The sequence below is a fragment of the Meleagris gallopavo genome, chromosome 14, assembly GCF_000146605.3.
Source record: "Meleagris gallopavo isolate NT-WF06-2002-E0010 breed Aviagen turkey brand Nicholas breeding stock chromosome 14, Turkey_5.1, whole genome shotgun sequence".
Classification (NCBI taxonomy): Eukaryota; Metazoa; Chordata; class Aves; order Galliformes; family Phasianidae; genus Meleagris; species Meleagris gallopavo.
The window spans coordinates 1,118,195-1,131,970 of NC_015024.2; the positions used below are offsets into that span (position 1 = coordinate 1,118,195).

The 13,776-nt window shown below is 40.5% G+C and overlaps 1 protein-coding gene across 1 annotated transcript in view; it reads left to right on the forward strand.

The window, feature by feature from the left end:
• The window catches only part of LOC104913109 (dedicator of cytokinesis protein 3-like), a 12,348-nt gene extending 325 nt beyond the window's left edge, over positions 1-12,023 (forward strand). Inside the window, exons 2-10 of the mRNA XM_019619958.2 lie at positions 3,054-3,257; positions 4,497-4,663; positions 5,172-5,258; positions 5,711-5,890; positions 6,930-7,013; positions 8,212-8,328; positions 9,579-9,700; positions 11,101-11,236; positions 11,763-12,023. Coding sequence (XP_019475503.1) covers positions 3,054-3,257; positions 4,497-4,663; positions 5,172-5,258; positions 5,711-5,890; positions 6,930-7,013; positions 8,212-8,328; positions 9,579-9,700; positions 11,101-11,236; positions 11,763-11,864 — 1,199 coding nt within the window. The 3' untranslated portion in view covers positions 11,865-12,023. The remainder of the gene's footprint in view (positions 1-3,053; positions 3,258-4,496; positions 4,664-5,171; positions 5,259-5,710; positions 5,891-6,929; positions 7,014-8,211; positions 8,329-9,578; positions 9,701-11,100; positions 11,237-11,762) is intronic.
• Positions 12,024-13,776: the final 1,753 nt, after the last annotated feature.

Here is a 13,776-nt window from a genome sequence, read left to right on the forward strand (position 1 = left end):
GATAGACGAGTGGACAGTGAGGTGGGTTGAGAACTGGCTGACTGGCAGAGCGCAGAGGGTCGTCGTTGGTGGTGCAGAGTCTGGCTGGAGACCTGTAACCAGTGGTGTCCCCCAGGGGTCTGTGCTGGGTCTGGTCTTGTTCAACATCTTCATCAATGACCTTGATGAGGGGATAGTGGCCACCCTCAGCAAGTTTGCTGATGATACAAAGTTGGGAGGATTGGTTGACACGCCTGAAGGCTGTGCTGCCATTCAGCGAGACCTGGACAGGCTGGAGAGCTGGGCAGTAAGAAACCGGATGAGGTTCAACAAAAGCAAGCGTAGGGTCTTACACCTAGGGAGGAATAATTGCATGCACCAATACAGGCTGGGGGTTGAACTGCTGGAGAGGAGCTCTGCAGAGAGGGACCTGGGCGTCCTGGTGGATGACAGGTTGGCCATGAGCCAGCAGTGTGCCCTCATGGCCAAAAAGGCCAATGGCATTCTGGGGTGCATTAAAAAGAGCGTGTCCAGCAGGTCGAGGGAGGTGATCCTCTCCCTCTACTCTGCCCTGGTAAGGCCTCATCTGGAGTACTGTGTCCAATTCTGGGCTCCTCAGTACAAAAAACAGGGATCTCTTGGAAAGAGTCCAGCGGAGGGCCACAAAGATGGTGAAGGGCCTGGAGCATCTCCCCTATGAAGAAAGGCTGAGTGAACTGGGTCTGTTTAGCCTTGAGAAAAGAAGACTGAGAGTGGACCTGATCCAGGTTTATAAATATCTGAGGAGTGGCGGCCATAGTGGTGAGGCCAGTCTCTTTTCGGTGGTACATGGAGACAGGACGAGGGGAAACGGACATAAGCTGCAGCATAGGAAGTTTCGCACGAATGTGCGTAAGAACTTCTTCACGGTGAGGTGACGGAGCACTGGAACAGGCTGCCCAGGGAGGTTGTGGAGTCTCCTTCTCTGGAGATATTCAAGTCTCGCCTGGACGCCTGCCTGTGCGACCTGGTGTAGGGAACCTGCTTTGGCAGGGGGGTTGGCCTCGATGATCTCTAGAGGTCCCTTCCAACACCTACAATTCTGTGATTCTGTGTATCCTGCAGTTCTGTCGTGGACCCTGCCTGACTTTACACTGCACCATTGTGAAGTGCTGTGTCAATATGGATACTTGGCTGGAGATGTTAACAGCAAACATTAGCATACAGAGTTATAATCCTTGTTAGATCTGCAATTACAGTTAGTAGCAGTGCTTCTGATAGCAGATTACTAACATAGCAGTCTTATTAGAATGCACCCTCCTCCTTTCTCTCCCTGATGATCCATACAGTGCTCACATTGAGAAGCACAGTCTAAGCCCATTAGCAGTAGCATCTGCACGGATCACACTGTAAAGAGATCCATAGCAGCTATTCTGGAGAAGAAAAAGATTTACGTGGATTTAAAATTTTCAAATGGATGCAAGAACAATTTAAAGTGATGAAACAACTTCATGTACTTGTTTTATTTTTCTAGTGTTGTATAGTTTAAGACAGAAAATAGCCACTTCCTTCTACATTTGCAGTTTTGTAGACCCTTTGTCTAGAAAAATCATTGTTTATGTGGCTGTGGAACCTGCATCTCTTTCTATCCTTCCTACATAAATAAATTAAAACTGCTTGTGTCTTTTCTTACCAGCAGTTCAAGTAAGGACTAACAAGCTGTGTGCTGAGATCTTGTATTGGTTTCTATGTGAAGAGTCTATTAAATCTGGCCTGATGTGTTTTCAGGACATTATTTTTAGAACTTTATTTATAGGCTTTACAGTTTTCTCAGTTGCTGCAATCAAAAATTAAAACAGAATGCAGTAAGTGCCATGAAGAGATTCACCTTCAAATATCACTCCAAATTTAATAATAGCTGCAAAGCTGGGCCATTACAGACTGAACTGTGGTTTCATCACAGCTTTCACCATGTGATCTCATCTCTAGAGATGAAGCACAAACCCAAAGACATTGCACTTCTTGGCTAAACTTTATGAACAGGTTTTGCCAGTTTCTCTTTCATTCTGCTATTAGCAAGAAATCACCGCATATGCTGCAGCTGTTTAGCTGCAAGAAATAGAATGGAGGCAACTTTCTTGTTTGCTGGGTTTTTGTTGTTGTTGTTTTATTATGAAGGAGAAAAATCTCCCTGTACAGTGTACACATCAGCTATTATGATGAGTCAGAGCGCCCAGGATTAGAGATTTGCCTGCTGTGATAAGTCTCACGTCAGGCAATGCTATCACCAGTCAAAGTTGTATTATGTGATAATATAGTTAAGGCACTGGAATGCGATCTTTATGACACTGAGCACTGTAGAAACGCTGTCTCCTACTGGTCAGAGTTCAAGATGGTTCAGAAGCATCCAGGAACTCTAAGCAAGTGGTTTAATGCCTCAGGAGGTGTATTTTAAATGCAAACTTGGAAATGTCCATCAAGAGGAAAGTACTTTTAGAGTTGAAGTGGAATGTGCTAAGTGGCCATTCTTGGGGAGGCTCTGCTGTGTTATTGCACTGTAGACAGCAGTGTTCCAGCAATGATCAGAGGTGATTGTATGGGTGTAACAGTGCAATAGTGACTAAACAACGATGTTTGTGAGGTTTGCTGTCACACCTTTCTAAAGATAGCTGGTAAATTGTTAAATATGTCTCTCCCCCTGTTCTTTTAAATCCTCAGACTTTTACCCAGCTCCTGGAAATTGCATTTGATGGCAGTTTTTCCAGCGCAGAACAACAAAGTTTGTGACCCAGTCTTAAGTTTTGCTTGATGCATTTCATTACAGTCTGATTAAATAGTACTCCCTGTTCAGTTATCTGAAAAGCAAATCAGACAAAACCGTAGGACTGAATGCCATGCTTGTAGGGAGCAAAGGTATCTTTTGTTGAGGGAGCAGTAGAATGGTCTCCTTATTCATCAGTTAATGAAATACACTGTAATGAAAAAGAAAGAAAGAAAATATATCATCCATGTTATCTGCACATTCTATTCTGACATCAGCGTGTTGACTTTGTCACTTACCTCGCTTTCTGAAGCAGTAAAATTTAAAGTGAGATAACAGCCAACTGCATTTAACCTAACTTTAAGGGAGATTCATTTATGCTTGTCCTTCTTGCAGAACAAAGAATACGTGTGTCGGGGCCATGACTATGAGAGGCTGGAAGCCTTCCAGCAGAGGATGCTGAGCGAGTTCCCACAAGCCATTGCAATGCAGCATCCAAACCACCCAGACGACTCTGTATTACAGTGCGATGCCCAGTGTATCCTTCAGTGAGATCTTTGGTACTGATTATCTTGCATATCTCAGTTCATAACTGCCTTGGGTAGAGCTGGGTATGGACAAAACTGTACATCTGTCCGTAGCAGACATTGACTGATTCTTTGAATTGTTGGAGCGAATTGTTGCTTTTTATTCTGCAGGGAGTATTGCAGCCATACTCAGTATGCAAGAGATTGATCACATCCAGCCTTTCACCTTTACCAGCAGCATTAGCATAAGGGACGTTTTACTTCACTAAATGTACATTCCAGTACCTTCTCTTGGAGAATGTGTTGTTGGGAACAGATACAATAGTATTCTTTTCCATTGTGTTTTTAACTGCAGCTTTTTTTTCTTGTAGTCTCCTTTTCTTTAAAGTTGTGGAACTCCTTTATAACTGTGGCTCTAAATTTCTTTCTTCTCATTGTTAATGAGTACTGCAGCTTAATGGACCCAATACCACACTTTGTGTATTTAAGGACAGAACTATGTAATGACTGATGGGGCTGCAGAGACCCTGGGAGATTTTAGTTATGAAAACACTGCCATTTGGCTTGTGCCTCACCAGTGTGGGCACTGCACAGGACTGCAGGACTTTAACCTTAAGAATACTGTCATTAAGTATTGTTTGTGTTTGATGTTTCCCACTCATTTTCCATATGATAGGCTTTTCACTCTCCAATGTTATGTATCACTGATAGTTTTATAGACAGAAAGGGTTGTTTATATATTTACTTTCATAAGTTTATTTGCACTTGTTGCACAAGAGAGCTTGTCTGTAACGCTAAGACTACAGCAGTTAAACTACCCTGATGAACACAGGACAACGTCTGCCTGCAGACAAAGCTGTAGTATCTAAGATGAAATTTACCAAAAGTAAATATTAAATATTTAGGTTTCTAAATACCTGGAGACTAAAGATTTACTTTAGTGCCTTCAGAAGTGAAGCACCTAGCTCGATCGAGAACTAATATGATCTGGCTCGTCTGCCTGATCAAGATAGAATGTAGGAAGACATCTGAAAATATGTGCATCCTCAGGTGTCTTGCTTTGTTTGATTTGGCTTTAAGGTACTACAGCTTTGTAGGCATCCTGAGGATTTCTGGTGTTGTGTCCTCTTGTTTCACATGCAACAGAAGGGTGTTGGGAAACAAAGAGAAGCGTGTGCTGTTTCTTTCTGCAGCAAAGGCAGCTTTCTTGTTTTATGTCCCATGGCTTTCTTTGACAAGGCAACGTGCAGATTTACAGATCTATGCTGTGACTCCCATCCCAGACAACATAGATGTGCTGCAGATGGACCGTGTCCCTGACCGCATAAAGAGCTTCTACCGAGTCAACAACATCCGGAAGTTTCGCTATGACAGGCCTTTCCACAAAGGTCCAAAGGACAAGGACAACGAGTTTAAGGTACAAGCAGGCAGTAAACTGCGTTTAAGTGTTAATAAGGCAAATGCTGTCTTGTTAGCTTATGCTAATATAGCCTTTCAAGTAATCCTGATTTGGTGGCCAGACATCATTAGCAAGTGGCTGTTGAATCTGATGGCTTCAGATCTGAGCATTGTGCAGTTTAAAGGTAAGTCACTGGAGTGCCAGGAGAAGTGCATTTCAAAGCAAGGATGGTTTTTTGATTGGCTGGATTTCTTTTCTTATGTCTTCTTGGTTCCCATGACAGAACTGGTAGCCAAACTCAACTGCTGAGAGTTGACTGAAATGCTGAATGCGTTGCTTTAGAACATATTGAATTATTTTCTGGTATTTAAGTGATTATCAGCATGACATACTGCAAAGTATGTTACTGCTTATGAGGTTAATATATTCTTCTCTTACATTTGCCCTCCTTTACTTGTAGTTAAGAGTATAGATGACATGATTGTGATTCATTCTGTGTCTCACATCCCTCAGTTTTTTTCTGCAGAGCTTGTGGATTGAACGCACCACTCTGACCTTGACTCACAGCTTACCTGGGATCTCCCGTTGGTTTGAAGTGGAAAGAAGAGAACTGGTAACATTCATAATTCTGTCACTGAGGTTTGAAACAATGACTTACTAAGGGTGCAGGGCAGATGACTGAAAACTCCTGTGGCTGAAATTTTGCCATTTAAAATGATAAAGTTTAGCAGCAATTAAGTGTGTACTTTCTATATCACCTAGTCTAAATAATTGCTGAATGTAACCAGGGGAATTATTCAGGTGAACGTGACAGTGTAAAGGAGAATGTGCCAAAAAGATGAAATAATTGCATTGTCACCGTGTCTTCAGTTTATAGATAGAGATTATCACAACTCCATGACCTGAAATAGAACATTACTGACAATGAAGTTTGTTAACTTAGCTGATTTTCTAGCAGTGAAAACTAAGAGATCAGTGAACCATCTAAGAGAATTTCTTTACAAGGAACGTAATAAATCACAATGAAGCATCCATGGAATTAAAGTATGTTTAATTGCTTTTAAGGTTGAAGTAAGTCCTTTGGAAAATGCCATTCAGGTGGTTGAGAACAAAAACCAGGAGTTGAGAACGCTGATAAGCCAGTACCAGCATAAACAAATGCATGGTAATATTAATCTTCTCAGCATGTGTCTGAATGGAGTGATTGATGCAGCTGTGAATGGCGGAATTGCACGATACCAGGAGGTAAGTGAGGCTTCTGAATGTAGTATCAATATTTTTCAATCTTATTTTCGTTTTTGTTGCATGGAGCCTGTCACAGAATACAATAAGAAATTTTCATGCACTTTATCTGAATGTGAGGTTAAAACCCCATGCTTGATTATTCTGCATCTGTGCGTAGGTAGCTGTGTGTCAACAGGAGGCTCCAAAGGTGAAGCTGAGATATTGCATTAAAGTAAGTGCAGTTGGCAGTAGAGTTCTTAAGAATGAAGCTTGGGTTACATAGAAAACCTGAGCTGGCAGGTAGAGGAGTGAAGTAGCAGTACAAAAAAAAACCCCATTTCTTCTGTTACAAATCCATTTTGCGGTGGTATTGGAGTTTGATTGGGCCTGTAATCAGGAAAAGCTGCGAATTCCTGCTACCTAACCATTATCTTTGCTATCCCAATTTCAGACTCACTGAGACCCTAAAATTATCTGATGTTATTTGCTACACTATCTGATATATTCTTTGGCAAGCTGTTAATTAAATTCCACATTATGAAGGGTAAGTCTAGAGTGAAATAGTAAGAAATGGCAGCAGTGGTCCAGGGGTCTTGGATGTGTCTTTCCTATAAAGCCATACAGAGAATGCTCTTCACTGTTTTATATTAGTTACCATTTTACTCTTTAATTCCATTAAGCTGAGGAGATTTTGTGAAGGAAGTGATATAAAATTCAAATAACTGAATGATATAGGGATTGGTGGTATTACCCATCATTATTACATAGAGAAAATCGATCACACTCATGATCCTTCCATGCTAAGGCCTGCCTTATGCTATTCAGTGCTGGTTCCTTTAAATGAGCAACAGAATCATCTAGGTTGCTAAAACCTTATGTAGCTTTACCTGAACCCCAGAGTGCTAAAAGCAGTAAAATTGAGCTTCTGCTGTAGGCTTAATATATTTAGTTTTCCTGAGATTTCTGAACTTTTTCTTCTTGTCTTTCGACACCAAGTCATTATAAATATCTTCCATTAATCAGAAGACTTTTTTTTTCTTTTCTTTCTTTTTTCCTACAGGCCTTTTTTGATAAAGATTATATCACAAAGCACCCTGGAGATGCAGAGAAGATCACGCAGCTCAAGGAGCTCATGCAGGAACAGGTACTACTCTTCTGTAGTTTCTGGATTAATCTGGTCTGAACATAACAGGTCCAGTTCATCCATTCACAAGCAAGGAATTTCAGTAGAGGAGATTTAAAGCACATTTAAACAAAAAGTAGAGCAGATAGTCAAGTGTTTCTGAGCAAGCCAGTCACCCTAGGCAATATTAGGTGAAGCTCTGCTAACAGTGCTTAAATTTTATTGTCACCATTTATTATTCAATAGATGTTGGGCCACGCTTCAAGCCTGCTGTTTATTTCTGGCATTTTGAGTTATATCTTCCTAGTAAATTTCAAAGATAGAATCAGGACGGGTCAGGCTCCATGTTAAACTGGCAGAGCCACATGGGAAAACTTGATGTCTGTTCATATTATCTACAGTTCTGCTTTTCTTTAATATCTCCACAAAACATCTCAGTAGATAAAGCTTGCTGGATGCTTTGATGAGAGTGAAATCAGACAATCACATCCTTGCGAATGGAAAGTTTGGCAAAATAAGCCCCAGTAAGCAATGCGGCCAAGTCTGAGCAGAGCTTCTAGACCTGCTTTGTCAACAGATCGCTTAACAGATTTCCCATCTGTAAAATAAAGATAATGTTTATCTCCCCTCCATCTCAAGAGGATGTTTGAAGATTAATTAGCTATTGTTTGTACAGAGTTTTGATCATGTAGGGAATCAAGTCCATATTAGACCTGCTATCATGACTATCTTTCATCTGAGAGTTGATATAATCTCTTTCAGTGACTAATATTGTATGTTTGACATTTGAAAATCTGACCTTTATAAATAAATAATGAGCAGCAGAAAGAATGAACATAGGTGGCAATGCTGCCATGCTCAGGTCAGTTATCAGAACATCCTTTTTTCATTTTTATCTTTAATATTTTGGTCATGGTGAATTATGAGGTCTCTGTGCTGCTAACTCTGGAGAGAGAATCAATCTTTTGTTTCTTTTTGCAGTTGTCTTTAAGAAATGTAATTCACTGTGACGTAAATGTACTTGTTTCACACTTGAAGTACTTGCTGAAGTTATACGAGCTTGCCAGCTCTTCTAGACTTACTTGATTGTCAGCAGCCCTGTGGAAGAACAGTGGAATATTTTGCAGTACTCCCTCACACACTGACAGAGTGAGGGTAAGGCTTCCGTTCTCTCTCTTAGTCTTTATTTAGTTTTGTTGTGTTGTTTTCTTCTTAACAGGTGCATGTCTTAGGAGTGGGGCTGGCAGTCCATGAGAAGTTTGTCCATCCAGAAATGCGTCCTCTGCATAAGAAACTGATTGACCAGTTCCAGATGATGAGATCTAGTTTGTACCATGTAAGCTGGTCTTCAATTTTCCTATTCTGAATCATTCAGAATTATGAGTAAAATTCCATCTGTTGCAGTAGCGTTCACACAGAACTGTGCAGATATGGCACTGACCAAACCTACTGGATTGCCAAATTACCACACGAATTCTTGATTTGTATGCAAGAAGGAAGTCCTAGCAAATCTGTTAATTTATCCTTTAATTTAAACCCTGGAATTTTTAATATTTGTGTGTTCTTTGTTCTACTTTAATATCACAGAACAGTTGTAAAGTTTAATTCTCAGACTTTTCTCAACTATATATATATCTTTCTCTGATATAAAACAGAAGGATTAACAGAAAGTATTAGATGTTCAGCTTTTAGAACTGTCATCGTTTGAAGTAGGATGGCACGGATTAGGCCCTCCAGAAGTATTTTTTTTAATATATATATAGACAGTAACAGAAATTCCTTGCTTAATTCAGGCACCTAACTGTGATAATCTATACACACAATATTATAGGTCTGCATTTCCTACGTAAGTCAGGAGAACTGCCTCCAGAGGATGGTTCACAGTGTCTGTTAACTACCAGAAGTACACATGGCATCCCCTAGACTTAGTACTTTCCATCCATTTGTGCTCTGCTGTACATCAGTGTTCTGTGACAGATATATTTCAGATTTTTGTGGATATCTTGACCCTATATTGTATGTTATCACAACCGAACTGAAGGAATTCTTTCTGTGTAACAGAAAAGAATTTCTTGAAATGTGTTAGTACTTTACTTCAAACTGAAGTACGTATTTTCTAAAAGCTTCTAACTTGAAGGCATTTTCCCCATTCCTGGGATTGAATGCAGGGATGGCCAGAAATTACAGCATCAGAATTTTAAAATACAGCCTTTCTCTTTCAGAGCAGATGCAATCCATACAGGTCACAGTTATCAGCCCAAATTCACTGCCTATCTTTAGAGTTTCTAAAAGATCTCTGTTTTCAAATTCACCTATCCTTTCAGGAAAATGTAGATGGTTGCAGTTTGGTCAACAGTGTGCCCCTGTTTTTCTCCAGAATTCCTGAAATGTCTGGCTGGGAAGTATTGCTGGAAATAGAGAATAAAACACTGAAGCTCTTCCTACTGTGGAAGCACAGGATAACTGCGGATGATCACAGGGAACATGGAAAGAAATCAGAATTTTTTTCTGAGAAAATTGCTGTAATTTTCTCATTACTGACTTAGCTAAAATATTTATAGTTAAGTGACTCTGTCTCCTGTGCAGGAGTTACCTGGTTTGGATAAGCTGAGTCCAGCGTGTTCTGGCAGTAGTACGCCTCGCAGCAATGTTCTGGTTTCCCATGGACCTATGAGCCCAGAGAGCATAAAGCTGCTTCATCGACACAGGTACCATGTGGTCTGCTGCTGGAATATGTACGATCTCTGCACACTGCTGCATTAAGATTCAAGGGGTAGAAAAGCAATGAACAGTGCTGGGGGAGGAGGAGGAGGGTGAATTTTGGCAGCAGTGTCCTTTATCTTCATTCAGGGCTAGCTATTAAAGCTTGAATGCTGATTGGAATCAAGAAGTTGAGAAATCTAGTTTGCAGCAAATGGTAAATATCTCCAGATGTTACATTGCTTTACTTATACATCTCCATCCTCAATCTGACTTGGGAGGTTCCAACTTCTCCCGTTATGCAAATGGCAGGTAAATAGGTTCTTATCTGCTGTAACAGGGAAATTCTGCTGTTTGCTTTAGAAACATGACTCAGTATGTGCCCATTCTTAAGACACCAAAGTTGTTTTATCAGAAAGTAGCTCAGACTTCAGAGAAACATCTGAAAATGTGAGATCCTTATTGAGACAGAATGCCATCCTATAAAAGCTGAGGACCAATCCCAAATTGGGATTTTCAGGTCAAAACAGAGCTGTTATACCCAACCAGAATTGCTTACTAGAAAATGCCAGTTTGAGAAACAGTGACAAGAATGGCACACAAATGATGCAGTGTTAAGGGTTCTTCCATGTTCCTCTTGGTAGGTCTGCATAGTTCAGCTGTTTTTAAAGCCTAGCAGAAAAAAATGTGGATCCTTGCTCCTGAGTACAGGATTGTGAGATTCTTTTTATAATTAAAATTGATTGGATCTTACACCACTTCTGTGGCTTGGCACTTTGGGATCTGGGCAAGAGAATTTTTTCCTCAGAATTCATCACTTTGCAAAGCCATCTAAAGATGGCTTTAGGGTAAGCTTTTAGGGTAAGCTAGGGAGATTCTGTAGTGTACAAAAGATGTGTTTGTGTATGTGATTCACAAAAGAAAAAAAAAAATTGATTGAGATCAGAATGCATCCTGCACACTCTTTGCACTGTATTAATGTACTGTCAGGTAGAAAGTTGCCTTCACCTGCAATGCAGAAGGCCAAAGACACAGTGAGGAGGTCTGTGTTTTGACCTGTGTCTTTTTCCTGGATCACTTGGAAAGGTTTTTAAGCTGCTTCCCCCATCATTCTGCAGCAGTGAGAAAGAGAATGATTTCAGAATGTTCAGTTATTAAAGACAGCATTGTGACTTGTTAGCCTGGCTTTGGATTCTGAAATTTGATGTCCCACATACTATGTTATCTTTAGTTTATTAGCACTTCTTTCATATTTATGGACTTGATTGGCCTGATTTTTTCAGGAGTGTTTGACTTGTAGAGGTGACGTAAAGCAAGTACTTAATCAGAAAAAAAATCAGGCTTCACAAATTAAAATGCAAATTCAAAAACTAACAGCAGCCCTGTTCTGTCTCTATTCTCATTGCAGCCCACTGAACTTGCTTGGCTCAGTCCGACACTCATCATCCTCTTTGTCATCCCACACCTCCAGCGAAACAGGGAACCTGGTTATCCTAACAGACAGCTCTGTGGGGGAGGCTGCGGAGGAGATGTACCACATGCAGGTACAGCTCCAGCATGCCACGAGATAGTGATAGAAGCAGCACTGAACACGCTCAGAGGGCTGTGCTTCCAAATGCAATCTGCATGTCCAAATGCGTAGTTCTTTTCTGCTAGGTTATCTGTGAAGAAGTGAATAGGTAGAATCTGCCATTGTTCAAGAAGGATGACAGATTAAGTCAGCCAGGTTTACTTTGGGAAGAAATTTTCTGAGAGCTGCTGTCCGGGATGATAACATTGCTTTCAAAACATGAGATTTTAGTCAGCGTGTTATTTATCTGACCCATTCAACATATGCAGTTAATATTGTTCTTGAAATGAATCCCACGCTCAAGTGCAGATTAACAGTGACCTGTCCTGAAGCTGTTTCCTAGATTGAGGTCACACTGGGTGATATAAGACAGGTAAAAGTCTAATGCAGTGAACCACTTCATTCTCTTCTGATGGTTTCTCTGCCTCCTGCAGCTTGTTGATCCTAGCTGCAGGTACCAAGGCTCAGTCACCAATGTGTCTGTTTTATCCTCATCCCAGGCCAGCCCGTCCACCTCCAGCCTGAGCTCCACACACTCGGCACCATCCCAGATGATTAACTCTGCTCCTTCCAGTGCACGAGGTAAGAATGGATGGACCTAAATGGGAGTTAATGGGAACTGCAGGCATCCCATAACTCTTTCAACTTTGTCAACTTATTGAGTGAAACACCACCTGCACTGAAATACACCACTTTTCCAGAGTGTGGGTCTTCAAAAGTGATTTTTTTTTTCAAAATGTTTTACGTTTTTCAAAAATTGATTTTATTTTATTTTTTAAGCAGCATTTGGAGTGTATCTGATGTCTGCTGGTTTCAGGCAACTGGATTTTATAATAGTTTCTATTGTTCTGCCACAAATTGTGACAGGCAATGTAGAGGAAAATAAGAATATTCTTTGGTACAGTGCTTAAAGGAGAGAGGTTGTGGATACAAACGCAAAGATTCCATTTTACATCTATCATGAAATCATGTCACAAAGAACTTGAGGCAGTTTAGCAGAAAGTTGTGTGTGCACAAGCATATGTACACGATGAGTGTTGAAAGATGTGAACGGAGACAAAGAAGGATTACCCTGATAGGAACATCTTGAAGGAGGGAAAAACACAATGACAGACTCTAATGGTACTGTTACTGCCTTTGCTGTTACAGTAGCTAGATAAAGCTAACCATTTTCTTCCCAAGTCTCACAGCGGTAGCAAAAATATTGCAAGCCATCTCCCAGTTTTGGTTACTTCTGTTTTCTTCTCTCATTTTGGATTCTTAATTGCAGGCTCATGAATTTCTTTCTATGCCTCTTTTCACAGGAATATGAAGAAAGTATCAGAGATGCAGTCAGAGACAGAGGCTGTTATTTAAATCCTATCCCTTTTTTCTGTACAGGGGAACTGTGTTTCTCCTTATGGACAGAATGCAGAGCAGAACAGTTGCTTGTTAACAAGTAAATACTTCTTTCTCTCTGGCCAGCTTGGGGCTTTTTGCTCAATCTTGCAGTAAAGTCTCAATTGACTGGCTGTTGTAATGACACAGACACATCTATCAAAGTGATTTAATTGGAGGATCAGATGGAGTAGGAAGGTGAGAAGTGGATGTCTTCAAATAAAGGCATATGACTCCACTGATTGCCAAGAGCTGGAAGGAAAATAATGAGAATTGAAATAACAAATTAGCAAGATGAAACTGGCATAACAGAAAGGGGAAGATGAAACTGAGTACAGAGCCATCATGCCAGAAAGTCACCCTTAAATGGATGTGCCTCAGCTGGCATCTGAGGTCTGATTCTTCTGGGGAATCAGGGCTTTGGTGCTCACAATATTTCCATGTAATTTTCATTTTAAAAAGCCAGCACTTCCAGTGATGGGCTGCATCATTCTTTCTGAGCTTGGTGATTTCTCAGCAGCACCAGCTTCCTTCTTAACTGTATTTCGTTGTTGCTTAGAAACCAAAGGGATGAATGCTGTAAAGAGCATGGTGCTGATGAGTTAGTCAACAGCACCTCCCAAAGATGAGAACTAGGCAATGTAAATCACCACTAATGAGGGAATAACTGTTTTGAAAAATACCTCAGTGAATATCTTAATGTTATTCTTCACCTTACTAAAAGGTTCTGACAGCCTTAGATAATGCACTTCTTCTCTGCTTTGTTCACTTTCAAGTTAGGTGAGTGTAGCATTCATACATTACCCACTTACTGTGGGACTGCATTTTAAAGTCCTAGATTCTCTGTTTCGCAGTGTGCAAGTCACCACTGATTATTACAACACTGCTGTTTGGAATGAAGTTGTTTGTAGCCACGAAAAACCCTACAGTATGCTCCACTGTGGTAATACAGCTTTGATTTTCTCATTGGTGATTTTTCCTTTTGTTTTGTTTTTGAATTGGGTGAATTTGATGCTTATGAAAATGAAGGACAAGTGTTACTGGCCAGAGCAAGGTACTTCACAACCATTACATGTGCAGCTCTGCCAATGCACTTCTATTCCTTTTTTTTTTTTCTTTTTTCTTTTTCTTTTTTTT